This window comes from Pezoporus occidentalis, unplaced genomic scaffold, assembly GCF_034315485.1.
Source record: "Pezoporus occidentalis ecotype Australia unplaced genomic scaffold, CSIRO_AGI_Poc_V1 ctg67, whole genome shotgun sequence".
NCBI lineage: Eukaryota > Metazoa > Chordata > Aves > Psittaciformes > Psittacidae > Pezoporus > Pezoporus occidentalis.
The window spans coordinates 637,371-665,188 of record NW_026916019.1 but is presented as its reverse complement, the minus strand read 5'-3'; the positions used below and the strand labels follow the sequence as shown (position 1 = coordinate 665,188).

At 38.0% G+C, this 27,818-nt stretch overlaps 1 protein-coding gene across 2 annotated transcripts; it reads right to left on the bottom strand.

The window, feature by feature from the left end:
• Window positions 1-19,879: 19,879 nt before the first annotated feature.
• On the bottom strand, window positions 19,880-27,098 carry VIP (vasoactive intestinal peptide). 2 transcript variants are annotated; one of them, XM_062640895.1, is made up of 7 exons: window positions 26,758-27,098; window positions 26,190-26,311; window positions 24,512-24,652; window positions 24,031-24,135; window positions 22,427-22,546; window positions 21,674-21,782; window positions 19,880-20,162 (listed from the first exon to the last, which is right to left on the bottom strand). In XM_062640895.1, the coding sequence occupies exons 2-7, from the start codon at window positions 26,300-26,302 to the stop codon at window positions 20,154-20,156; spliced, it is 597 nt and encodes a 198-aa protein (XP_062496879.1). In that variant the 5' UTR covers window positions 26,303-26,311; window positions 26,758-27,098; the 3' UTR covers window positions 19,880-20,153. The 2 variants fall into 2 exon arrangements, with proteins under 2 accessions (XP_062496879.1, XP_062496878.1); XM_062640894.1 differs by lacking the exon at window positions 24,031-24,135 and having other exon boundaries at window positions 26,758-26,941.
• Between the last annotated feature and the right edge of the window lie 720 nt (window positions 27,099-27,818).

Genomic DNA, 27,818 nt, shown 5'->3' with positions numbered 1-27,818 from the left:
CCAGCAGACTTTTCGGAAGAAAGCCATTTGTCCAGTGTATATTAAAAAGCAAAAAAAAAAAAAGGAAAAATCAAACATAAAGCATAAAGCATTTTAAGAAAAAAAACCCACATCTTTCTCCCATGGATCAATTATCATGGATGGTATAGAAAGAATTAAACATGTCTGCTGATCTGGGAGAAGGTGAAAGGATTTCCTGCTTTACCCTGTCTAAAACAGATAAATCATAGTCTTTTGTGGAAGGACACATCATAGCCATAGTGACAGGTTTATTAAAAAAAGTAAAATATGGAAGCCAGCCATAGAAGGTGAGCTACTAGGGTGGTCATAGAAACAAAAATGGAAAAAGACTAAACATTTCTGCAACAGAGAGACAGTTTATAGCAGGTAGTATGAAACTGAGGCAAGTTCCAATTGCAGAGACACCATCACAGGAACTCCTATTGCTGTTACCAGACTATGTGAAGTGACTTACAGCTTCAGAGTTCACATGGCCCAAAATTGCTACTTACATTGATGCAGAAAACCTCTTTGGAAGACACTACAGGGTCATCATATCTCTGGGAAAAAGATGCTGCTGGGAAGCCAAGGATATAAGAGATGATGGAATGAAATCTAGCTTCTCAGAGGTGTCACATTCAGGTGAGGCATCTTCTCAAGACCATGTAAGGCACATTCCTGATGCTGTTAACATCAGTAGCCAAAGCTTGCACTAACTTCAGAGGGACATGATCTTGCCACAGCTGCTGAAGAGGAAGGAGAACTGGACTGGAAGGAGGACTGGGAAGAGGCCTGGAAATGGCCAGTCTTGGTGTGGAAAGCAAAGCTCCAGCCAAACAAAACAGCATTTAAAAATTTATAATTTAAAAAATGTGAGGAAAAGATAAAGCTACAAATACTATAAAACACTCAAAGGAAATAGATACTGCATTAGCAAAAATATGGTCCTATATTATTTAAATACACAAGCAGAAAGCAAATCAAGTATTCTGTGCAGCCACTGAGGGATATACAGAAAGTGGGAAGTTAGTTAATGACTTCAGTATTGCTCTGAGCTTGAATAAATTCTTTGCTTTCGTCTTCATGAAATAAGCCAAGGGTCAGATTCTGAGGATTGGGATATTTTCCCAAGTGGGAGGGAAGGGAATGGAAGCGTTGAAAGACTGTGAGTACATCAAAGCAGAAAGGCAATTAGAGCTGATAAAAGTTCACATAGAACTAGATACAGATAAATTGCATCCCAGATTATATATATTTTTTTAACCTAACAAGATATAGAAAGATGTAGAGATTTTCAGTTAAGAAAGTATAATATATTTAAGAATCAAGAGCACAGAAGTTCGAAAAAAAATTGCATCTGCCATTATATTGAAGCTTTTTTGTTTTACAATTTGCGTATTTATTTTCTCAATGGAACATAAGGGAAAGCCTCTGCTATGACGCTCAGTCAGGTGAGTTATATATTGATGAAGGAATGAGAGACAGTAAGCATTGATCTAAAACCATCACTGTGGCGTTTTTCAAAGTAATTTGCAAACTTTGTGCGGTTAGGTATTAGCTACTGTTAAAGCTGGTTTGCTAATATCTTATAACTCAATGAAATTTATCTGAGTTAGATACATTGCTGTAGAATTATGACAAAAGATAATCCACAGATATCCTATTATGATGATTTCAAAGGAAATTTATATCTTTTTAGCTCGTTTAAGTGTATGAATTAAACAGCATTTGCTAAGTTGTCCTATCTTATGGAAAACATTACTTTTTTCTTTATAAACCAAAACTAGGAAGAACAGCTAAAGGGAGAGAGTTAAAAAAAGTGTGGTTCCCCAGATAACATGAACCAGTATACTACCCAATGCATTCAGTAGCCAGGACTATACTAACTAACGGAAAGAAGCTGTAGGAAACTGAGCACCTACTGATGTTTGTTTGCATGCAAGGAAGTTGAAGTAGCCAAAAATTAGTACTGAGGAATTTTAATTTTTCATTGTGAATATCATGTACACTTGATATTTTAATCCATTAAGTTTTGATTAAATAACTGTGTAAACCTTTCTGCTCATGGTTTTTCTGTAACAGTTACAAGTCGTCTTTAGACATGGAAAGCAGTCCATGTTCTCTAAACATGCACTGAGTGTATGAGCACTAAGTGATCTATTCTTCCAGATTAGTCGTTAGGTTCAGTATTCTAATAAGTGGATGTTACCTTGCATTTCAAGTCATGCTGCAGCCATCAACTGCAAGGAATCAGCATTTTGAAGCTTGTTTTTGTCTTTTGTTCCAGCTAGAGGAGTGGAGCTGGGTAACAGGATGGCTCTCTGGTGTGCTAACACCAAGCACTGCTCTACAGGACCTGTCCACTTGTAACCCTAGTTTAAGCAGTAAGGGAGCTGGGTTTTTCAGTGGACATTTTTCATCTTTTAACATATTGTAAATGTAAAAGACTGGTTCCCAGCAGCTACAACAATGAACTGGCAGCTGAGGATATTGGATTCAATTTCTGGCTTTGTGGGATGTTAGATATGTCACTTATATTCTCTACTGCTTAGTTTCTCTTCTGTAAGATGATTTTAATAATTCTAGCTCTGCTTCCCAAGAGTGTTGTGGATGAGCTCTTATGAATATCTCTAAAGTGCTATGAGATCCTTACTAATGCACTGTAATATCAACATAAAATATTATTAGATTTGAGAAACGAGTATCCAAATAGTTACTAATAACAAGATTAATAGTGTATAAAATTTTATGTTGTCTGTTAGCAGCTTACATGTCAAATAACATGGTTTTATACCCGTACCTGCCTAGAGGAAGAGAGGCTTTGACTGAAGAGATTTTTTCCACTCTATTTTTATGTATCGTGTCTAAAACATTTCAAATAAGAAGTGTCTTTCAGAGATCTCAATAGTCATCAGTGATTTTCTTTTTAATAAGTAGCATATTATTCATCACTGAGGTGGTGACCAAAAAAAAACATCCATCTCCCACTCAGGCAAATTTTTTGAAAAGTGAACTTCATGCTTCTCACAAAACCCCATGTCAATCAAGGCCTTCTTACTACTTTCTCAGGAAAGGCTGTTCAGTACAGTTTTCACTGCTTCCAGATTTAAAATGCAACTAATTGCGCAGTTTCCCTCAAATTCTCAGTTTGAGACTGACTCCAATTTGGCCAAAAGTCATTGTCATCTGATGGCCACCCAATGGAGTGTTGAAGATGTTTTGATTGCCATGGTCTTGTCCTTCTGACTTCAGAAGTGTAACTGTCACACTTGTGTTAAATCCTTACTCCTAATAGTCTTCCAGCGGAAGTGTGAGAGTTATGAGCACTCAAAGAAAGAAAACTAATGTTTAATTTATGAATTAAATAAAGCCTTCCTGTGGAAGGCATGCTGCTAGATGGGTACTGAAAGACTTCTGCCTCCACTGCTGCTCTTTGGTTGAAAAAACAAGGCTTCCAGTACCTTTACTTGGAAATGACTGTCCAAGACTTGCCGGCAGTGAATGACACTCCCCATGTACAGTAGGACTCTCAACAGAGCATCTGCAGTGCCTGTGTTTGCTAACCAAGGCATTTCCTACTCTAGACCATTGCAATTCATGAGGATATCTCAAGGGCTAGAACACTTTTCTGAACACTGTCAGGATTTATTTTCTTCATTTTTATTATATTCCAGAATATAAATGCCTGTGTAATGCCCTTTATTATAAAACTGAATGAGTCTGTATTTTAATTCAAAACAGATGAAATAAAGTCTTTTCAGCAGTACCCAGAATCTGTGTTCCTCCCATATTCACTCATTTCTTGCTGTTTCTCTGGCATCATGAAATTTTTATTATCCTGTTTATAACAAAGCATTTTCAATATGAGAGCTCAAGAACATTAATTTTCCCTGGCCATTGACTGAACACATACGTCCCTCTGGTTAGCACAATTTGCTAGAAATCTGAGCTTGAATATGCTCTGTCAGTATCTGAGGACTCCTAAGTGCTCACACCCCTAGGTTGCTAGGGCAAAGGGGAAATTCCACCTCTTTGGTATGTCAAAAGAAAAACTGGGATGCTGATGTGTAGGTGAGTTCAGATAACAGTCCTGGCTCAACACACACAGATGCAATAGGCAGCAGCACATCTGCTTTGTAGATATTTATGAGACATAAGCACCAAATCTGTTCTGACTCAAGGGGCTTCTGTACTCTTACTGCAGCAGAACTTCAGACATATGAGGGAATGTAAAAATCTGAACTACTTTAGGTATTTTTAGGTTTTTTCATGGTGGGAAAAGAGTGGAAATTACTTTTTTTCTCTTTTTGCTTTTTTAAAGACTACCATCTTACACGTACTTTTTGGCCTGGATATCAGTGAGGTTTTGGGACTTAGGCATAAATTTAAAAATCAGTGGGCTGAGTATTTGCCAACATTGTTTTGGTTTCATCCAGTGTTAGCTGTCTTATGATTAGTCTTTTGAATACTTACACAAGATTTATGTAATATTTATTAATTTTACTTTTACTTCCTATATTGAATAATTAATTAGATATAATGCATAATTATTATATTTTGTAGTGGCTTAAGCCCAGCTGTTAACTCAGAACCAGGCAGCCACTTGCTCACTACCCCCACTTCTTCCTCCCCAGCTCCCGGAGGGATGGGGAAGAGAATCGAAAGAATGTAATTCCCATGGGTTGAGATAAGAACAGTCCAGTAACTAAGGTATAACAGAAACCACTGCTGCTACCACCAATAATAATAATGATAAGGGAAATAACAAGGGAAGAGAATACAACTGGTCACCACCCGCTGACTGATACCCAGCCTGACCTGAGCAGTTTCCTTATGGGTAGCTCCTCCCAGTTTATATACTGGCATGACATGATGTGGTATGGAATCTCCCTTTGGTTAGTTTGGGTCAGGTGTCCTGTCTCTGCTTCCTCCCACCTTCCCCTCCTCCCTGGCAGAGCATGAAACTCAGAAAGTCCTTGATCGAAGTAAACATTACTGAGCAACAACTAAAACCATCAGTGTTATCTGCATTGTTCCCAGGCTGAAAGGCAAAACCACAGCACTGCACCAGCTACTAAGAAGGAGAAAAATGACTGCTACTGCTGAACCCAGGACATACGTGTATATAATTATTCTTTCTGTTGACCATTTTAAACTTAAAATATTTTACCCTCACTATATCTATTCCCTTACTTGTCTTTCTCTATTATGATGGAAAAAAAATATTTTAGCATGTTTTCAGCAAGACCATCATCTTGCATTAGATTTTCAGTGTCTATTGATAATTTCCTTGTTTATTTTTAATTAATATTACCAGTCATTCAGCATACGACACTCAGAGTAAATGTTAAATCTCTGGCAGAAAAAAATCCAATTGGCACTTGATGTGCCACAATAAAAAGCACACAACAGTTGGTGTTGTTCAGGAAAAGGATTGCATTGCTGGGAAATGGAGCTTGCTGATCAACTATCCTGACATTTCAAACTACTTGAGAGTCACCGGGCTTACAACACTGACCTCAGAGAGCTGAAAAGAAAGTACTTCTAACAGGTACTTTATAGGGAGAACAGCATCATCCATGTCAACCTGGCTCCAAGCAAACCTCTGCACCTGCTGCCCATCTCCATCCTCCTGCATTGAGGGACCCAGTTCCCTTGCAGCTCTTTACCACGCTTCTTTCCTGTGATAAACCAGAGCACAGGACTCAAGTAGCCATTGTTCAGGATCAGCAGATGAGTTACAAGCTCTACTTTGGCCTTTCCTGAAAGAGATCATCAAATCATAGAATGGGACTTCAAAGATTATCTAGTTCCAACTCGCCTGCCTTGGGCAGGGACATCTTCCATTAGACCAGATTGTTCAAATGATGTCAGTCTTCAAAACAGAACTTTATTTTTATTAAGAATCTATCAGTATTATAATCTGCTTAATTATATCCATTATTATCAGTTAATGTAACTAAAGGTTATGAAGTCCACTCGATTATTATTACTATTATGAACTGTATTTTTTTCAGGATATACAGTTAACAGTGAGGAGCATCTACCATGAAGGTGTAAAAGAAAGATGTAGGATTAGCGTGACTAACCCAGATGGCCTCTCTGTGTTGATTTGTCACTGTACATCGCTTCCCTGTTTTTCAAAAAAATATATAAATATCTGTAGAAAATAATAAAAGCATACCCTGCCAAACACATTTACCAGATTACAGGTTGCTGAGATCCTGCACTGCTTAAGATAGGATGTTAGTAACACTATAGAGCCCTGGCAGGGTCCTAAAAAATGCTTTATCCCTGCCACTGCCCCTGCCTTGGCAATGAGCATGTCCCCTTGCAACATGTGATCAGTCTAAGAACCAGTTTACATCCAGCTCACTAATCTTTTGTAGTAAGTGTCACCAGTCACCACAAACAATAGTGTTTGATTGAGATTTCTTCTCATTTGAAGGAATTAAATTGCAGTTTTGTCTTCCATAAAATAAGGCTTACTTGTTTGTGATTAAGATACATCATACATCATAAATCATTTCCTTGTTTACATGCCTATATATATGATGTGCTCAGACAACATTCAGATAAACAGATTGCTTTCAAAAAAAATATCTCATGCTTTGAGGTCATATCTTCCTACATTGTTTTCTGGCAAGTTGAATTAACAATAACTTTACACGGGAGTGTAAAGTTTAATAAGATTCACTTCCATGTTACCTGTTAATGACTAGCAGGCAATGCTTAGAGGAAAAGCTTATTTCCATGAAAATAATCCTTCTAGCTTTCCTGTGCAAACACAGCTTGCGACAAAGATACTGGAGGATGTACAGTTACAAAATGGAGTTCTAATGATATTAAATAGCATTGCAACAAGCTATTTTTGGGTTTTCTTAAAACTGACCATGACTTAGAGCAAAATAGTTTTGCATATCTTACAATTTATGTAAGATGTTACAGTAACCCCTCTTAAGGGTTTTGCTGTGGTAGAGACACCAACCAAATCTGAACTATTCATCATTTTATAAATAAGCAAAAGTAAGACCTTATGAAACCTTTTATTCTAGGAATAAAGAGTGTGGAGGGTTGAACTAGATGATCTTTAAAGATCCCTTCCAACCCAAATTAGTCTATAATTCTAAGTTTCTATGTTTCTGTGAATGGAAGGTTTTTTTTATACTAAAGTAATAATGGTCTCTATGTTAAAACACAAAAGGTTCACACACCTAAAACATATACAAAAAAACCTTACATTAGCTATAAATTCCAGGAGAGATTTATACACTTAAATATCTCAGTTCTTATGAAACTGAGAGAGAAGACATTTCAATGTATTAAAAATAAATTCCTTTTACCCAGCTGAAACTGACACAGATTTCCCATATAAAATGCAATATCAGTGTTCAGCTATCAGTAGTAATGCTCCTATTTTTCTTTGACTTTTTAATTTACCTTTCACTTATACTGTAAACACCAGCAGCATGCTGAATGTATAAAAACAATTAGTTATGAATAATGTAATGATGTTTTTTACAGCATTTTCATTTTATACAACATTTTAACATATACAACATTTTTAAAATAGACTAATAAAAATTTATTTCAAGTTTTATAAAAGATGGATAAAATCTAAAATCCCGAAGCTGTGGAAGCTATGAAAAGGGTCTAACCCATTATTCCTGGTCATGAAGTGCATATAGTATAAATTCAGTATTTGCCTATGTTATGTTTAGTTCACTAGTGCACAACTGCAGTTTCACACAATTGTAATTCCTGTGAAATCATTGGTGTTAAACTAGCATAAAACTGGAGTACCAAAGTTTTGATTGCAATAATGTATTGAGACGAGGAGAAAATAAAGATAGAATAAGTGCTAGGAAACCTCCTGTGGCAAGGCCACAGTCTTAAAGAAAACTAATCAGACACAGTCAGAAACAACTGGTTTTGATAGATTGTAAGCAGTAAAAGTCATGATTTCTCTCTGAAAGTCATCTGACACCTTCATTACTGCAATTGCTTATTTAATCCCTCTCACATCAAGAAGCAAATGCAGCTTTATGAGGCAGCTTATGCAAGTTTCTTTTTTTCTCTGTATTTTTCACCAGTACTTGCCAATTAACATTGTGCATCAAGAACCTGCATTTGTAGCAGCTGCTGAGATAAAAATATATTCAGATAGTAGGACAGTATCCAGAAACATACTCCTTCTAGGAACATGACCAAGTAAAGTTACTATTATAAAATACATTTTGAGCTACAGCTACATGATACCTGAAGGGAAACATTTATTTGTAGACTTCCTATAATTGTCCAGCTTAATGATGTTTAACTCTCTATTTCATTCTGTAAGTTCCTGGTCCAATCCTCTACAGAAGTTCAGCTAAGCAATTATCTCAGGTTTGAACCACACACATCTTACAAAATACATAATTTTAATCTTGACTCATGTCATATTGGTTAACTCGTCTGCAGAATCTTGGTAGAACTGTTGTAAGCAGAGCAGGCTGAGGAAGTAAGCCAGGCTTGTAAGGAAAAATAATACCTCTTAATAGATCAACTTTTACACTTTACATGGAAAAGCATTCAGGCTCAAGCTTTTCTTTATATATGAACCAGAAATAGCTCAGAAACTTTCAGGATCATGTAAACGCATTTTGTGAGACTACAGAATTACTGGACTCTGGCCACAGAGATTTGTCAATTTTCGAAGACATCATTTCCACAGACATAACAGCTGTAGTGGTAGCTTTGTTTAGCCATGTGTCTGTAACGTGTTTATTTCCTTTCCAATGCTGAGCCAGATGTCAAGTGGAAGGCTTGAAGGACTTTTTTCTGTTGCTTGCTTTCTTGAAACTTTTTCTGTCTTTCCTCTTCCAATATGCTGATGCAGGTAAGAACACATTTGTATTACATAAAAAATACCAGTCAAATCTGAATAAGGGACTGTAGTTAGCAAGACTGGTTGATGCATTCAATTATCAAAGGAAAATATCATCAGTGTCTTTCATTATAATCATACATTTTAACCTTTTAAATATTTTCATTGAGAATATTATAAAAATCCTTCAAATTACATGATACATGTTGTAAGAGAAAATAAATGTATCTGCTTTGTTAGCTCACCTTCTTTCTAGGCTGACTGAAGGAAAGGTAGATATATTCTCCATAGAACTGAAATGTGTTCCTTATTCTGTCTTTGCACTAAGTAAAAAACATTGACCTGCATTTGGAGACTAATGGGGTAGTCTCAAATAGAGGCTTCAGAAAGTGAAAGTCAACCCCTCCACTTTTTTTCTGAAAACAAGATAAAGGCAAGTAATACAGAGTTGTTGCAAAATGCAAAAGTTGAATCTCCCACATGCAGCTTTCTCTATTTTTTTAATTTTTAATCATGTTCAACATTCCAGATAAAATTTAACAAAAACCTTCTTCCACTGATATTCTAGTAAATAAGTTTATCCAATAAAAGCTTTTTCTACAAAGAATTATCATGGCATAGATACTATTATATGGTCAAACCGAGTGGTAATAATTTCTTCTGTACCTTGAAAGGGTACAGCTGTTGTACTTTCAGATCTCAAAGGAGGCAAGCAGCCCTTCTGATCCAAGTCAGTCTCCATTAAACTCTTGTAATGTACGCTAATGCAGCGCTCCTAAGGGAATGCCATGATGATATTTATCGTCAGCCCGCCTGTTAAGAAAATCCTTGCCAAGCAGGAGAGGAGTCATCTGTATGCGTGGTTGAGCAGCATTTTTATGCTAGCAGATATTGGAAGGCTCTGAGAAGATTCAATAGGAATCAAATTTGGGAAAAACACCTGAGGAAAGGGCATTTGGGTTTTTTTCTTTAGTTTGGGGGCTTAACTTGACATTTAAAGTAATAAAACCATCTGTAAAATCATACTTTGTCCTGGAGTGCCATTATAACAAGTTGAACTCTTCCAGACTGGATGAAATAACAAGTTAATTGTGATCTTAACATATTTCCCAGGTGCGTGCTGTCATCAGGCCTACCTTTTTAGCCATCCTCATTGATCATTAATTACATTTCCTCTTTTAATTTCTCTATTTCTTTCCTACTCCTTGAAGAGTATAGAAACCAGGCAACTAATCACCTCTGAATTATGCATTGAATCATCCCAGATGGTTGGGATATTTCTCTAGATCAAGAGGCCATTTTAGATACGGAGCAATTTCTCATCTTGTGGTAGGGTCTTAATGGGAACCTCAGTACATCCAGAGACTGTGTTTAAGAACTACATTCTAAACTAAGTAACATGTCCTAAATCCTAAACTACTGTAAGTTAGAAAACAATTTGAGACTGACTCACCTTATAATTTTTTTCTTTCCTATTAAACGTACTGAATCCCTCTGAGAGCTCTATCAAACGGACTTCAATCAACTTAATACCCCAACTGCTATGATTAAATGCTGTTTGGATATTATTTTTCTTGTACCATGTCATATTATGACATAAGTTTCAAGTTTAAAGGTATTACTTGGCACGGTGTATAATTTATATATGGTGTGATTGCAATGAAGTTGTGGTATGCAAATGGAATGCAATTAGAAGCAGAATGTGCGGCTAAAGCTGGTGTCTGTTTAATATACTAATTCAATACCGTTGTTTGGGAAATGATTCAGGGAAAGTACTCCACAGAAGATTTTCAGCATATCAAAATGGCACATTTGGATCCCGATATGCAGTATTTTTTGTTGTCTTGAATGGGATCCAGTTCAGTTATGGGCCTTTTTTGGCTTACCCCTAGAATCACTGGTCTATTCCATCGTCATATCTATCCCTGTTTCCTAAGCGTCAGAGTTTATTTGGTTCACAAGAACAATATCATATGTAATCAGGATATATCTTCAGTTTTTGTAAATCTATAAAGCCAGTCATATATTCTTTACCGACAAGTAACTGTGACCTTGTAGGGATTTATGAAGTCCACAGAGAATCCAGACCTCAACTGTTGCATTCCTCCCTGTGGAAGAGGAAGAGACAAAAATATCAGAAAAAAATGTACTATTCCTTTTAGAGGGATTTTCTAAACAGCAATGTGAGGTGAACTCTAATGCTATAATGACACACTTCAGTGATACAGTGAATCTGAAGGTAGCAGAAAACAAAGTGTAGATTAATCATGTTCATGCTTTATGCTGCAAGGTTTTCATCTGATTGTCATTTCCACTTGAAAGTCTAAGACTTGTCAAGAGTTAAAAAAACAGCTATGTATGCCAGCGTGTGTGGGAATATACATGTGTGCATTGTTGTGTGCATTGCTAATTTAATAAGCAAGCAACAAAGCACATTTTCCCAATGTATGTGATTCATCATGCAACACTGAAAATGGTAATGTGTTCCATTTCTCTACCTAAAAATGCAGACTTCCTTAGTTTTGAGTGATATTTTATATGTATGAGATTTCACTCTCTGTAAGTATTTTGTAACCCAAAACATTGATTATTCTCCACATCTTTGCATTTACTGATAGCTTTAGAAAAGTAAAGCCAATGCAGCTGCAAGATTGTCAGCCATCTAAGTCTTTCTGTATCTGTAAATTTACACAAAAAAAACAGCCAAAATGAAACTCAGAGACTGCCAAATAGCAAACATCCATAATGAAAAGCTTTACTATTTGCTAATATGTGACTCTCTTATATGTTGAATTGGAATACAGCACTCTGATCCCTTGGCTGTCCATGACCTAGTCTTTGCTATCATGGGAAAACCACATCAAATTATCAGATTCATAAAAGGACTAAGTTTATGAAGTACTGCCTTAAAATTCAGTAAGGAACTTACTTCCATTATTTCAGATATATGGTCACTAGAAACTTCATCTAATTTCTCACCTAAATTTATTCTTTGTTAATTTACAGAAATTGTCTCCCACAAGCATTATCCATTTTCTTTAAACTGCTTTCCTTCTACTATGTGTTTACCCCTGATGGAATAAAAAGGAAAGGAACAAAATTATGGAAGGAAATTAGGGGGATAACTTATATCAGCTTTAAGCTATTCTTTTATTTCAACGTTGTATTTAAACAAAAAAATAAATAAAAAGAAAAATCCAGTTCAATACACTACTCTTCTTTGAATATATATACATTGTGTACTAAGTATAGGACTATAATACTCTATGAACAAATATAAAAGTGGAGGGTTTAGTTACATCATGCACTTATGGCACAGCTACTTATGCCTGTAGGATTAAGGAAATCTTTTGAAGATCTCCACAACTAAAAGAAATTTAACCACGAATATGAAGTGTCAGGAAGCACATGAAATCATAATCTGCATAATAATTATATGAAACTGCACATTTTTGTTTACATAAGTAGCAACAATGTCCTCCATCCAAGATGTGGGTACATCGATTGCATGGCTGAAGAAGGGGTCACATTTGTTCAACATCAGAGAAGTACCACATGCCTTGACAGGCTGTGGAGGCTATGTTTAATTCTGTAAGCCACAATAATTCAGAGAAGTCACGGATATGTTGGGTCCTTCATCAAAGCAGAAAGATAATGGTGTATTTGGAAAGTAGCTTGCTTGCAATACATTCTCTCCAAATATTTTCTAGACTGGAGATGAGTGGTTCATTAATTAAACAAATTGTCTCCAACCAAATCAAATTATTTGAGACACTCTTCAAAATCCAGTCTTTTGGAGCTCGTTTGCTGGAAGTCAATACTAGCAAAAGGGAAACAAGATTGTAAACATTCATTTGCCTGGGTTACGGTACAGATTTAAGAAGTCTAAATGAATTTTTAAATGTGTGTTTGAATGGTTCATCTTAAAGCTTTCTTCCACTACCAAGTACAGTTCGAACATAAACTCTTTTTACATTTATTTTTATTTGGGTTGATATTGTTTACTTGTGCAAAACATTAACAGTATGTTCCAATTTAAGCTCCTATCTAAGCTGCAGAATACAAAGGGAAAATTTAGCTAGACAATCTGTCCTTGGTAACTAATATTTACATAATTTACTTTAAATTATTGTCTGAAATAAATTCTTTAATCAGTACATTTCTGAAAAGCTGTACTAGAAGAAAATAAAAAGAAAATAAATAGAAGAAAAATAAAATTGGGAATTATTTTTTCATCTTAAATGCATCTACGAATTTAAAAAAAAAAGGGGGTTTTGCAATATTTGAGATGAAAATCTCTGAAAATTAGATCTGGCCAAGCCTCTGCTTCTGAAGGTGATGCTATAGAAACTGGGGGAAAAAAAAAACCAACCAAAAAACCCAAATGTTTCACAGTTCTTTAAATCAAATTTGATTTGATAAAAGGACTTGGCTTGCTTTTATTTTTACAGCAGCAGATTCTCCCACAATCAATAATACAACAAAGTTATTTCTTTCTTGTGATGTCAAACTTGTACTGTGATTTTATGCAGACACATTACAATGAGATGCTCTTTCAAATTCCTTTGTTTATGTCCAGTAATACAAAGCAGACTAAAATAATAGTGGATGCTTAGGGAAGTCCACTATATAAAGAAGTCCTCAACTGATACAGAGCCAGCTAAAAAGAGAGCTCTTTAAGCTGTATGTGTATTGTGGGCTGAATTTGGAAGACTGTAGTTTTTGAGCCTGACAGAGCTCCTCTATCGTTGCACAGCTCTTACAAAGTATAATCAAACAACCTAGATTATAGCAGCCTAAAATCTGCTTTAAATTTTACCAGACCCAGTGTAAAAGTCCTTGAAACCATAATCTTTTTCATTGTGGTCTACTGTTGTAGCTACAGAGAAAAGCTGGGGAGGTTCTCCTTCATTAATTTCTTCACTTTTTAATAAAAAACTGATTTAATAATTTGTATGTATTGGAATTATGTAGCATGCTGGTTTTACGCTGAAGTTTATCATTCAGCAAACATAAAATTAGTACAAAACACAGTATGTATTTGAAGCAGAATTTCTGATAGATTTCTCTCAGGGAATTCTTAAGTGGTAACATAATTAAAAATATGAAATAAAATATTTGTATGGATTAGTCTTTTACAGAGAAAAGCTGTCTATTGGCCATGCACTTATTTATTAATCAGATCCTGCAAACATGTTTATAAAGAAAAAGTCCCATTGAAATGTCATTATGACTTTACCAGGTGAAGTTCTATTTGTTCCATTGCCAAAAAGCAATCTAATTATCTCATATATGATTCCAGAACCCTTCAGAATGTTTTAAATGCGAAAAGGTATTCAACTGGTTTAAGGTGAGGGAAATGAAATTTGAATTAGCCATTCTTTGGGAAAAATACATTTAAATGGAGTCTGAAAGTTACAAAATGTGCAATGCCTAATTAAATTTGATCTTTACAGAATCAAGACCCTTGTCTATGAAAGCAGGGTACATTAAGCACTTGTATTCTTGCCTGTACTGACCAGAGAACAAATCATAAATCAAAGAGCGATGACCCAAGTAGTCCACTTTGCTGGATTTCTTTATTCCTGCACAGCAGTAGACTAATGATCCAAAAGGTAATTCCAGTTGTAATACTTTAGCTATGAATGAAAGGAGACCGTCAGCCCCTCCTCATCACTGGCACTACATTTAAGCATAATATTTTAATATACATGACATAAATACATTAATGAGTGCTTTGCATGGCTCTCTTCCTTCTTCCTTTTGAAGAATTAGCTCTCGTGACAGGCCAGTGTGTAACCTACACCAGTAATTACTCACACAGCAAGTCAAAGGACATATAGCTCCCTTTATCCTAATCTCCTCGATAACCTGCTAGGCTTTTGCTGTAAACTGGCCTTCATTTCCCTTCCTTAGGCTGGCAAGAGCCAGCAAAGGGACAGGGATGCTGCTGCAGTCAGCCAGCTGCCCAGTATTGCGCATGAAAGAAAGGCAGCATGAGGGGTTCATTTGTCATCTCCCTCAATTGCAGGATTAAGGAAATTGGATTAAAAAATACAGCCTATAGCCATGTAAAAGGATGTATTCAGAGATCTAGGTGAAACTACCTAATAACCTAGGCATCTGCCTGTTTAAGAATCCAGTTTTCCTTTACATGCATTTTAAATAAGACTGAGTGTCTCTCCCTCCACCCACCTCAAAAACAATATCGTATTTCGAGTGCTTGGTGACTCTGCTTCCTCATCTTTTGTAAATTCAGAAATGTTTGAGAAGCAACAAAAAAAAAATATCCAGACTGAGAAACCAGTTTTTCCAATGCTCTCTAAACAGAGGCCCTCAAAATCACTTTTCCAAAACAACAGCAATAAAGAAAAGATGTTCAGAGTAATTTAGTAACTTCAGAGCTGCATCTGGTAAACTCTAATTTAGGAGTCTTAAAACCACTCTGGAACCTGACCCCTCTGGACATGGTGCTCCAGCATGGTCTCAGAAGTGGAGATTCATTTACAATATGAGACAAGACAGACTTTGTTTCTTTAGCCTAAGAAAGCAAAGGCTGGGAGGGAAATGCAATCTATAAATAGACCTAGGAATGCAACTCCCTGGGAAGAGTAATAGTATTCTTACAATGAGGACACTGGCATGGTCACGAATGGTTGATAAGGTGTCTGTCACGCAGTTGACAGTGACTGGCTGCCAGTTAAATCAATGTTCTAAATAAGTACAGCCACTAGATCCAGAAGCTGCCATGCAGCAGCAGAATTAGGGGATAAAGAACCCAGCTCTGCTCCTGATAGAATTTGTTAAGTTAATGAATTGACTTGCATGATGTGAGGTCATCTTACAGTAAGAGATGACTTCTTTCTTCTCAAAGCAGGCGTCTTTGATCTATAGAAAACAAAAAGCCATATATAAATCAGGTTTAACACCAGGTACTTCTTTGGAAGACACAATCTTCACCTGCTTTATCTCAATATTTACCAGTTTCTTCTTTTTTAGTACATGTTTCACTTCTCAAGATCAGAGCTCTGGCACCAGCTTTGCAATGCCAAGCACAACACAATGCTCCAGAGGGAAATCACTAGACAGGACTGAAGCCATCGACACCAAACTCAGAATTTTTCAAACTCTTCTTACTTTCTTTCCAAGATTCAGACTTTCTCCATGAATTATATATCCTTAGCTTTGTCATTAAAAGTCTTCCTAGAATACAGCAGTTTGCTTTCTATGCTCCCTAATAAGAAGCAAAACTGGTTGCTTAAAACAGTGTGTAGATGTTCTGGCTGTGATTATGGGAAGGACTGGCTGAAAGACAAACACGAAGAGCTGGGTTAGAATAGCAACAAATGGGGATAAGGCATCTGTCAAACATACTTGCAGCCACTTTCAGTAAAAAGCAGTTCACTAATACATAAAAAAAGCAAATAACTAAAAGCCACCCAGGCTCCATATAAATCATTTCTTCTCCATCAAAAAGCTGATGTGCAAGAACTTGACACAGTTCTGTTTGACGTGTCCAAGGAAAGGTCAGCCTTCTGAGCCAGTCACAAACCAAATGGGAAATCTCCAGTAAGAAGTCAGGGACTGTATGTGAGCAGGACAGGTTGCTCCTGCAAATCTGCTTGTGCCAGGTTCTTTGCAGTATTCATTTCCATAACTAAGGCTGGCAGTTATTAGATTGCTGCACCATAAATTTAAGGTCTACTGCAATTGTTCCTCTCACAAACATAGGTATACATTCACACACTAACTGTAAGCCAAGGGTGAGAGAATTACAAATAGTGGGTAAGCTTGTGGTAAGTGGAGGAGGGAGAGAAAAAAACAAAGAAAAATAAAAGAAGTAGTGGAAAGGATAGGTAGTATCACAAGAGGCAATGGACAGCCTTTTCTAGCTACCTTTCCTTAATACCTTGCAAACAAATAAATGACTCATGTATACAAATATGTATTACCAAAACATCTGTCTTTGGGAAGAGTTCAATATTTTTATACATGAAGTTATACCAATGTTTTGGATCCAAGTTATCCATTTTCATGTTTTTAAACAAAAATTTTATCTCAGACTTTCAGGTGGAACAAATACTCATAGCCCATCAAAGCTATTTAAAATATCAGAGGAGTTGTTAGGGTTTTATTTATTTTTAGCGGCTGTAATTTTAAAATGTTTTGTCAACTTTTGTATTTCTCATGGTTTTATACACAATCCTGTGGGTTGCTCTTGAGTGGGTAATGATTGTACACATACACAAAAGCATGCAAATCCTCTCTGTGCTTTCAATACCAGAAAATATCATCTTCCAGTGCTGATAAAGATGCATTTAAAAGTGATTCTGACTCTTACATTAACAGCTCCATGAAGTAGGTCTGAAAAACAAACCCCATTCAATAAAACAAAAAAGTAATGGGTTCTACCCTCTAAGATGGCAGGTGTACCTATCCTATGTTAGAAGTGAAATTCTGGGGAAACATGATGAGATTTTTTTTTTTTTAACATATATCCTAATAACCCTCCACAGTTCTATTCCTTCCCTCTGAGTGGTTGTATTCTCTCTGCCAGCAATGCTTTTCTAAACCTCACAAGTATTTTTTTAACTCCTAGCAGTCCTCTTGACATCCTCTTCAGGTTTGCCCCTTTCATTCTCCTAATTAATACACTGATTCCACTCTCATGACATTTTGCAGGTGGATTGTAAGATTGGTGACATGTCAAGGCTCATTGACAGACTAAAAATTTGTCTCACTGTGTGAACATTGCAATTTTCTCTTCAAATTTATAATTTAACCTTGCTATAACCACTTGCCTGTGGAACTGGAGTGAAGAATGCTTCATCTTCCACAATTAACTAGTTTCAGTGTATTAACAGGTCTATATCTCCTACAGAATGTCAAAAGTTGCTATGACAAGTTAAAAGCCATCTTTTAACATAAATATTGTCATGTATGTTATTCTGGAGGTTACCATCTCCTTTCACTACTATATTTTGCTAAAATGTACATAAAATTCAGCATGCCATTTAGACTGTACTTACTAACCGTCTGAGGAAGCTACCCAAGTATTATTTTACTTATTACAATGAAGGTGTTAAATATTTATTTTATATATAAGATTTCCTAATAAACATCCCTTTTTTCAGTAATACATTCCATCTCCATTGTAACAGAGAATACATGTTCTAAGGTTCTGTGGTTTTGCATGCAGATTAAGATATTGGGGAGAATAAATATTAAACATGGGAGACAAGTTCTTTTACCAGGTGTAAATTGGTAATAAATTGGTAAATTGGAAATAAATTAAAGCAAAAGCAAATTTAGGGAAAAAAATCTGGAATTTTGGAGTCCAAAGTTTGATCAGTCCCATTTTTGTTACTTTCAATTGAGTGAATGAACATTATGTATATTTAAACAAAATGTTCTGTGTATGAAGACTGTGTGCAGCTTTGTTTCTGGTAAATTTTTTTCTCTTACTTTTTTTAAAGATCACTTATCACAGAAATTACAACAAAGTTCCAAATACACTGAAGAAAATTCATGATTAAGTAGTGTGACATCAGTGTGGTTGTATCCTTCAAGTATTTTCAAAGTCACTTTTGCACTCAGATTTTCATAAGATAGGAATTAAGAGTGGATCGCTTCTCAAAAGACGACTTCAAAATTATGTCTAAATTTTGTGACCATTCATCAGTTTAGGCTAAAATAAATTCTGCCAAGGCTAGATAGAAATAGCAATTATAACATCTGATCTATGTAAGATGGTTTTCTTTTGACATGCAGTTACCAATATTCAAAAAAAAAAAAAAGAAAAAAATGCAGATCTGAAGCCTACATATTTATGAGAACTAGTCTCCATAAATCTCAAATTCTATCATGTTTGAAGCTTCCTTCTAAATGAGAACAGTAAACTTGTAACTGAAACTTGTAAATCAGTTTTATCACTGTCTATGTGTGCATATGTATGACGTATAAATATACTTGAAATTCCAAACTGAACTTGTAAGTAGGTCTGGTAAGTTTTTCTACTTCCATCTCCTTCTAGGAGGTGGGAGGAGAGTCATGGGAGTATTATGCCTGGTACCATGCATGAATATACATTTCATATGTTCTGCATGCACACTTTCCTTACTGTAATGGTCTTTAAAACAGTAATTCTTTAGAATATGATCCAATTGGTTAAATCTACAGTTTTAATAAAATACAACCAGATTCTGACTCAGAGCAATAGCGAATGAGCTGCAAATTTCTAGTTCCATACTTAGCTACAATGATATAAAGCTAAATGGGGACTGAAGGCTTACTTGCTTGTCTTCCTTACAGAACACAGTATATGCCTCAGTTAAAAAATACTATCTTCTTCTAGTACTACAGCAGAAACAGCACTTATTGGGACCTCTGCTGCTCCAGATATGTGTAGCACTGATTCAAACCAATAATAGTCTGACATGATAATAAAATTAATTATTACCTGCACATTCTGTAAATTACATTCATTCTGAAAAAAAAATAGTAAAGTGTCTTCAGATCTGTTTTGTGTAGAAGGAATAGTTTCATCATCAAAGATACAGACAACTAAATGTAGAATAACTGGTGACTTTAGGCATCAGACGAATCAAGGGACAGCATTCTTTGTGTGCTTCGTCATCTCCAGAGCATCCAAAACACAACTGAAAAGGAAGGATACATTTCTGGTCTTAATGTAACTGGTATATTGTAAGATATCAAAAATGTGGACAGGAGGGAAAGATGCTGTCGGAAGTCAAATAACTTTTAACACTTTTTCATATTCTCAAGTTGCATTGTAAGCTGCTGGAAAAGCATTCCCTTTTGCTTGGCAATGGCTTTCAGAGACTTTTGTAATGCCGTTTTACGTACTTTGCCTATTATTTTCCCCATGTTTTTACACTTGTTTATGAAGTTATCTGGAAATGTATCCCTATCATCATATGGGGTTATCTGGTTGTACCACACCTAATATAAGCCATTTAATTAGTAATGATGAGCTCATTTCAGCCGCACACCCATTTTCAAATGAATTTATTGAAGTAAAGGATTTACAGCATATGGACTCACAGACTTCTCATGAGTTAAACTGGCATCCATATGTACAGCTTTCAGTAGAGAACTCTAGTATTTACAATGTAAATATCAACTTTTATTACATAAGAAACAAATATATCACAACTTTCACTTCACAACATATTTGCTCTGGTTTGATGACTAAAGTCATCTCATTGAAATACTACGTGGAACTCAAAAATAGCTTGTTCTTGTCATAGACTTTACCAGGTGTCCTTCAGAGGTCCTGAAAAGCAAAGGAGAAGTATGTTTTAAAAATAATTTTGTAAGCAGTTGCATTGTGAGAAGTATAAAAGCAGATAGAGGACAAGAAGTAAGTCTTGATCTAAAACATTTGCTGCGCTTGGGACTAACAGGCATGAGATGGAGCTATTCACTAGAGTTTGGTGGGCATTACAGCCAGCAGACAAGGCTGCAGGATGAGGAAAAAACGTTGAAGGGTTAGGCAAATATGTTCCTACAGCACAGAAGAGCTAAATTTGAAAACAACTGTATCCTTGAAATGGATACTCGAATTCAGGTTGCTTGATACACACACCACATCGGCAAGAGGGCACTGGGACAAAATGGCTGGTAACAGTCAATACTGGGTAAGTGATTTACCTCCCTCCAGGGAGATCTGGATCATCACTACAGCCCATAAAAAAGGAAAAGACTGAAAATATGGCCAGGAAAACACCTGTGACACAGTGCACCACTACACTCTCTCACTTGGTCAGTGCCAGAAGTTTTAGAAGGTGCAAATATTGCACCAGAAGCAAGTATTTTTGCAATAATCTTCTCTAGAAATAATATTTCTTTCCAGAATCCAATCATTCACAAATTATTTTGTTCCTTAAGGTATAAGCAGTTCATGTTCCTTCTAATTTTTAGGAACTTTAGAGGAACTGCCACATTTGTGGAAAGGAAACATTTCCTTTCAGACTTGGAAGGAAACAACAGTTTGGAGAAACACCTTCTCTTTTATCTCTCCCTCCTCCCCAGATGTTATTTTCAAGAGTAGCCTTCTTTCTTACTTGTAGCTGAGACACAGCTGAATGTCAAAAAACATCCTATCATCAATTTCATAATATGCGTTTCAGAAAAATAAGCCCAATTTACTTCTACACTACCCTTTCAGGTACCTTTTGGTAAAACAAAGTAACATATTTGTGAATGACATTTAGAAAAATAGTAGTAGCTAAATGGAAAGCAGTAACTGCAATATTTGCTTGTCAGATGATCCCTCTGCATCACACATAAGATGGGAGACAAGTGCTTTCTTAATGTTTAGGGCTCATGCTGCTGATCCTCTTAGTTTTAGGGGCAACTCCCTTCCAATAAAATAGATGTTAAAAAAAAAAAAGTGAAGCTTTTTTTTTCTTTTTTAATTAAAAGGAATATCCTTGATTTTGTTCTCTGAAGAAATAATAATCTTTGTCATTAAAAATGAGTCGATTCTGGTTTTATGCGGCAGTGCACGCAAGTTGAAACACCCAAGTGAGTTAGGTGCATTATTAACAGTGCCATTTAATTAGGAATTTTCAATAACAGTAACCATGGGATAACTTAATTATTGTTATTAAAATGATTGTTATATTCAGACACAATTCCTATAGAAACATGTAGCGTTTCATGGAACATGGCTTTCCTAGATGATTCCACTTTTCTGATAGGCCACATTTCATGTATGAATAATCTCATTTTATGGGTCAAGTCAAGTAATAGACAGCAAGAGGAAAAAAAATCTGGGCATACCAGTGGGAGGTGGCTCAGCAGCTCATCTACAGAATCGTAGTTTTCTGAAAAGGAAGGTTCAAGAAGTTCTGCTTCATCTCGAAGTTTAGAAGGGTTTAGCTCTTCTTGGCTGTTGCGGGTCAGAAACAAGATTTATTGCTCTCAGAAGAAAAAGCAGTGTAGCTATTGCGCATTTTGTTACACTTGTACCAAAGTTTTATACATCACATGAAATAGCATGTTTAATGGATAAAGACATGTGATGTTTAAAAGCAGTTGTCTAAAGGAGTGAATATACAAACAGAATATAAGGTCTACAAAAACATACGCTGGCATGTCCCACCTATACACTAGGACATAGGTACTTTCTCGGACTTCTAAATTTGCATTTTATGCATTTACTGGCAGACAATTGTACAACAAATACTACATTTTGTTCGTAAAATTGTTGTTCATGTTCTGTAGCTCAGTGGATTTTTCCTTAAGAGTCTTTTTTTATAAATAAAACCATTTCAAGAATCTGTCAGAATCTGTTTAAAATTGCCAGATGCTGTCTCCTCTTTATTCTTTTATTCTAATCTGATTGTAGTGTCTGTTACAGTCTAGAAGAAAATGCTGTCTGTATTTGAAAACCATGTTATCAATTATGTTACAAAGTCATTAATGTTCATTGCCTTTTGTTTGTCCTCTCTGTATCTATACACGGGCATAAATCTTTTCTGTCTTAATACCATACAAGTACGGAAAGAATATATATTTGCTTTCTTGTAGTACCTTCTTTTTCCAGTTAAAACTGAATTTAAGTATTTCTTCACAGCCATTTGCTTTCGAAAGCGGCTGTAGTTGTCAGTGAAGACAGCATCAGAGTGGCGTTTGACAGGACTGTCCTGGGAGCTGGCAATGCAACAATTAAAAAGAAAAAATTAATAGACAATATCCATTTAAAAGAAGATACAATTATATTAGTGAAACAAACTTTATAATGTTGATTAGCTAAGTAAATTCAAAATTTCATTTCAGCTTTCATTTCCAACTGTGACCTTGTATCTATCTTCTGTTGAAAAGAAGTCACTGCTTCTATTGCTAGCTACATTTTTTAGTAACAAGAATGAAACTCTAAGGATCAGTATTCAGTCTTTTTAGGAACAACTTCCACTGAATTTGTTCTCCTGCTCAACTCTGCCATGCTCCGTGCAATTAGGATCCATATTCAATGATTTCTGGAGTCCCCATCCCAGAGATCCTGCAGGCTGAGTATGGATTTTATGACTCCCTCCTGTCTGTTCTCATAGCCCAGCTTAGTCTTTTCAATAATCTGACTTTATTTTTCAGGTGCAGACTGGCTTAAGTCACAGTAAGTTCTCACTGTTCATACTGAACTCAGTGAGAACACAGCCTGCCTCTCAGTAAAAGTGTAGCATCACAAACATGCTACAGATATTTGTTTTAAGGACGTATCAAGAGATAAAACACACCTTGTGAAAGCTAAACTTAGAGGACTATTTTTCATGCATGATCTTGAAAAGCCTTGGTGTGTTCTGCTTTAAATGATCTGTATTAGCTTACAGTGTATGAGAAACTGGCACTCTGTGTTCTGGAACAAAGGCAGCATTGACATAAATGCAGGACCTAATTTTCACTTAGGTTTTGAGCATATGAAGTAGGCACTCAAAGGAACGGTCATATTGGGTCAGACCAAAGTATTCAACTACTCCTTTCCCAAAAGAGCCCAGCAGCTGCTGCTTAGGGATGTGAAAACGGGGAACTAAGTATGCAGTGTTCCTTCCCAGCATCCTATCATCCCCGCAAACATCCTGGTCTGGAAGCTCTATCCAGTCCCCTTGTCTATGGATTTGCCTCATTCTTTTTTGAATCTTTCTGTACTACAGATCTTTCAAACATCTGGCAATATGTTCTTCAGTGGGAGAAAGAAAAGATTATTCTTGTTTTCTCTGTAAACCAAACATTTTTTAATTTCATTGAGCATTCCCCTGTTGTTATGTAAGTAGTGAGTAATCAATCATTTTGCATTTACTTTTGCCATTCATCTGCCAAGCTAGTAAAAACACTACCAGAAGAAAAAAATTAGCAAATTGGTGTGATAATCATTATAACATTGACAGTATTTATCACCAGTGTTATGTGCAGTATCTGTCACTCTATTCCTCACAGCTGTATCAGGAATAAATAGCAACATACGCATTTAGTAACAAATACCTCTAAGATCTTATATAGGATTTTCAGCTCCCCCATCATTATATCAGCTTGTGTTTCATTATCTCTAAATCACAAAATTGAGAACTTATGTACAGAAGGGTAAAAAATTGCCAGTGAAGCCAGCTAGGACAAAAATCTACCTAATGTAAGTGTCACCTCACCTAACTCGTTTTCTAATAAGCGAATGCAGATATCTCTTCACAGCAAGTTTAGCCAAAAGATGGCTGTAGACACTGGTGAAAATTCCATCAGCATGCCTTGTATTTCTGAAATGGACAATAAATAAACTCTACAATACAACCTGCGTTCGTATCATTTTGATAACGTTCATTTTGTAAACATACTGCTTTCCTTATCTATTGCACGTATTGAATTAAGCTAATTTTATAAAAGAACTTCCGGATTTTCACAATATACTTTCTAGCTCTTCCTGGCAAGTGAGTGAATTCATCATGCCAGAATGGCAATGCAATCAACATTTCTGCAGACATTCTTACTGCAACCAGAGGCCACGTGCTTCTTTTCTTTTTTTCTATAATTGATTCTTCCTTTCCTATTTCTCAGTTTGAAAATGTGACCAATCTTTGGACGTAATTCAAGTAGCATGTCATCATTTGTATTTATTGCAATAAAGAAACTCACCTATCAATAATTCTGGACAGATCAAAATAGAATTTCTCGTTTTCAGGTAGTGTGTTCTGCAAAATGTCTGATTCAGACTTTAATGACCCGTGGGCATGGTTAGGTTCACTGGCTCCATCAAATGGCATTCTGTTTCCCAGTCTGTTGGAGAAGGAAACCATGTCAAGTACAGTTAACTGGGGATGTGCAACACTTCACTGCAGCTTACATTCTGGTTTGTGTCAAAATGCACATCTACCTACTTTAACCTGTGAGGCATTTTAAAGTAGTCTCAGGTATAATCCATGCTCAGTGGTAACTGGCATAACAGATCCTTCCCTCTAATGCATATTTCCTAGATCTACGTTGTCGGTGCACATAATTTATTCTAGTGAACAATGCATAACCTATGGCAATTATAGCTCAAGTGACAACTATATTTTATATAAACAAGGGCTGGAATTACTAGCCTCCAGTCATGCAAAGTGAAAACTGTCTCTACAAAGTACTTACCTTCCAATTAAGACTTAAAACATGCATTGATATGCAGTATGAAGCAGTATTAGCCCATCTCTAGAGAAAGTAAATACATCCTCAAGAACTTCAAACTAAATACTAAGTACAGTCATGTATCTTTACATGCGTGGTTTTATTCTTTCATGTTTAAATTAATTTGCTAATTGACAGTTAAAAAAGGTCCACATTTAACCTCTTAATCATGGCAATTGCTCTCTATAAACTGATTTACAGTTATTTCATATTTTCATAACCTGCTCTTTCTTATGGTTTGTCAAGTTTTGTCAAGGGCAATCTGACTGCGTAGCAGTAGTTTGGTATCAGATGTTTCCTCTAGCTGCTCTTATGTTCAGTGGCATACAACAAGCTCCCATTGCCACAGTAAACCCCTGCATGTGATGACGTGCAAAAGTCATTCTAAAACTAGGACAGGCTCCTGTCCCTGTAATTTTAGCCATTAGTCATTATAGCTATTAGTACTACTTATATATCTGAGGCATGTAAGACTTCTCCCTGGCAAAAAAAAAGAAATTAAAAAAAAAATTTAAAAAATTGTAAAGTTGTGTAAAATAAACCAACTTGTCACTTTTTGAAAATCAGTGGCCATGGTGTTCTGCTATACTGTTTTCAACTGGTCTTTTTACGCTTTATGTTCCTCTTGCCTAAATGTAAAATGCACGTTTCTGCCATCTGACTTAATTTAGCTCAACAGTTAACAACATCTTCAACAATTCAAAGCATGCAGCAGCACAAAAACTACACATAGGTCCACACGGACCACTACCCCTCATTTATGATGAAGAATTTTTAGCATTCCTATTAGTCGGAGGTAAAGAACCTTTCCCGCAAGAAAAACGCGGGCTGTTTAGAGGGACGTGCACCATCTCCTGCAGCGTATTTCGAGGCACATCCTCTGCCGTTGCGTGTTTCGGGGCTTTTAAAAGACAGGTTCGGCGGGCACCAGCCGGGTTGGCCAGGGGTGCTCCACCCCAGTCTGGGGCGCGGAGACGCGCAGCCGGGAGAGCACCCCAACAGGGACCGCAGCGCCGCGCTGAGTGCTGCCTGGGAAATCAGCACAGTGGAAGACTGGTGCTCCCCACAGCCCCCTCGACCTCCCCTGCGGAGGGCAAGCCGCGGCGGTGCGCGGAGCAGAGCAGTACGCGAAGCGGAGGGCGGCCCTTACCGAGGGACGGGAGGGAAGGCGGCTCCTCGCGGGGGCAGAGCCCGCGCCCGCCAGCAGAGGGCGCTGAGGAGGGCGAGGGCGAGAAGAAGCGGGGAGGTGCCGCGGTGCTCCATGGCTGCCACCTGCGGAGGGAAAAGCGCAGCCGTCACCCACCGACCCGCCCGCCGCCACCACCGGCCCTGCGCGGGGCACCGGCGCTTCGCCTCAGGCCGCCGAACAACCAACCCGGTCCCTGCCCTTGTCCCGGGAGGTGCCGCCAGCAGCGGAGTGCCCGTGGAGGGGGAGCTGCGGTGGACAGGGACAGCTGGCACCCCCGGAGGCGAACCCAGGCCGGGCGCTGGGGGCAGCAGCACGCGGGGCTGGGAGATCTTAAAACATACACTAATTTTTTAGCGTTCAAAAGGAAGGGTCCCTCCCCGGCTGCCTTGGCGATCAGACCCGCTTTCGGCGGCTCGACGGCCGAGGCTCCTTCCCTGCAGGTCCGGGAGGGGAGAAAAGGAGCGGCGGACGGGGACACCTTCCCCGTCCGCTAGGAAGTTGCCGCTGCGGCGGAGAGAAAGTTACTCACGGAGCCGCGAGTCTGTCGATGGGGCTGGCTGGGCGGGCGCGGAGCCGAGCGGAGCGGAGCACTGCTGGGGGCCTGCGCCCTGCCCCGCTGCGGGGCTGCGCTGCTCTGGGGCGTCGGCGGCGGCAAGTGGCGGATGACGAAGAGGAGGAAGCAGAGGAGAGCTCCGATCTCGCCACACGCTCTGAGCTGCCCGCCGCGCTGCCGCGTTTTATAGCGTTTACACGTTTCTGCTTCCGAAGAAGCAATCACGTTACTGTGGAGACGTCACCCTTCCCAAGGGGACGGTAGCTTTGTTTAGGACAGTCAGAGACTTATATTTAACTCATGAACAGCCGCGCGTTCTACTCCCCCCCCCTCCCCGCCCCCCGACATTATTTGATTTATATTAATGAGTTAGTTTTACGGGTAGCAAGGTCCTGTTGGCAGCGTGATTCCGCCTCGCAAAGCAGGAGAGCAGGCGGCTGGAGGGGGCTCCAGGGTCTCCCCGCACCGCGTACCCTGTCTGCATCTGCAGCGGCTTCGAGGGGACGTCCCTGCACCCCCTGGGCCCTTCGCTCCCGCCCCCAGTGCTTCTCTGCTGATCTCCCTCCTCGGCCCCACGGTTGCTCCTCTCCCTAGCTCTTAGCCGGTGTAGGCATACCGACCCGGTCCCTCGCTGCCTCGGCACAAGCTCGTCCCTGTCACTGGCTTCTGCCTGGGGAGCGTCGTCTTATGGGCCGCCGCGCGCAGAAGCCGCAGGGGCTGTGCAGCAGGGACAGTTGTCTTAAACCCCAAATCTTTCTACGGGCTTTAGCTTGACGTTAACAGGCGGCAGGGTGTTTACCAGTCTCTGCTTTTTCGTTTAACGTGTGTGTGTTCATGGGAAACGGATTGGCCCCCACATCCAAGCAGCGCTTGGTGCATCCAAGCACCGTCGGTGCTTGTAACCGTTCCGCTGATCCCAGCGCCGGCACCCGCTGCGCTAGCGCGCAAGGGGGAGCGGCTGGAAAACGCATTGAGCCCCCGTGAGCGGGAAGGAAGGCAGTATTCCTGCTAACGTATCTCCAGCCCACATCTAGGGG

Bases quoted from the DNA above. Each gene is read 5' to 3' on its own strand.
- VIP (XM_062640895.1), bottom strand. From the start codon at position 26,302: ATGGAGCACCGCGGCACCTCCCCGCTTCTTCTCGCCCTCGCCCTCCTC. The intron at 24,653-26,189 runs GTAAGGGCCGCC...CTTCTCCAACAG, and splicing joins GCCTTCCCTCCCGTCCCTCG to ACTGGGAAACAGAATGCCAT. The intron at 21,783-22,426 runs GTACTACAAGAA...GACCCGCAACAG, and splicing joins GTTTTAACTGGAAAAAGAAG to CCAAGAAGAGCTAAACCCTT.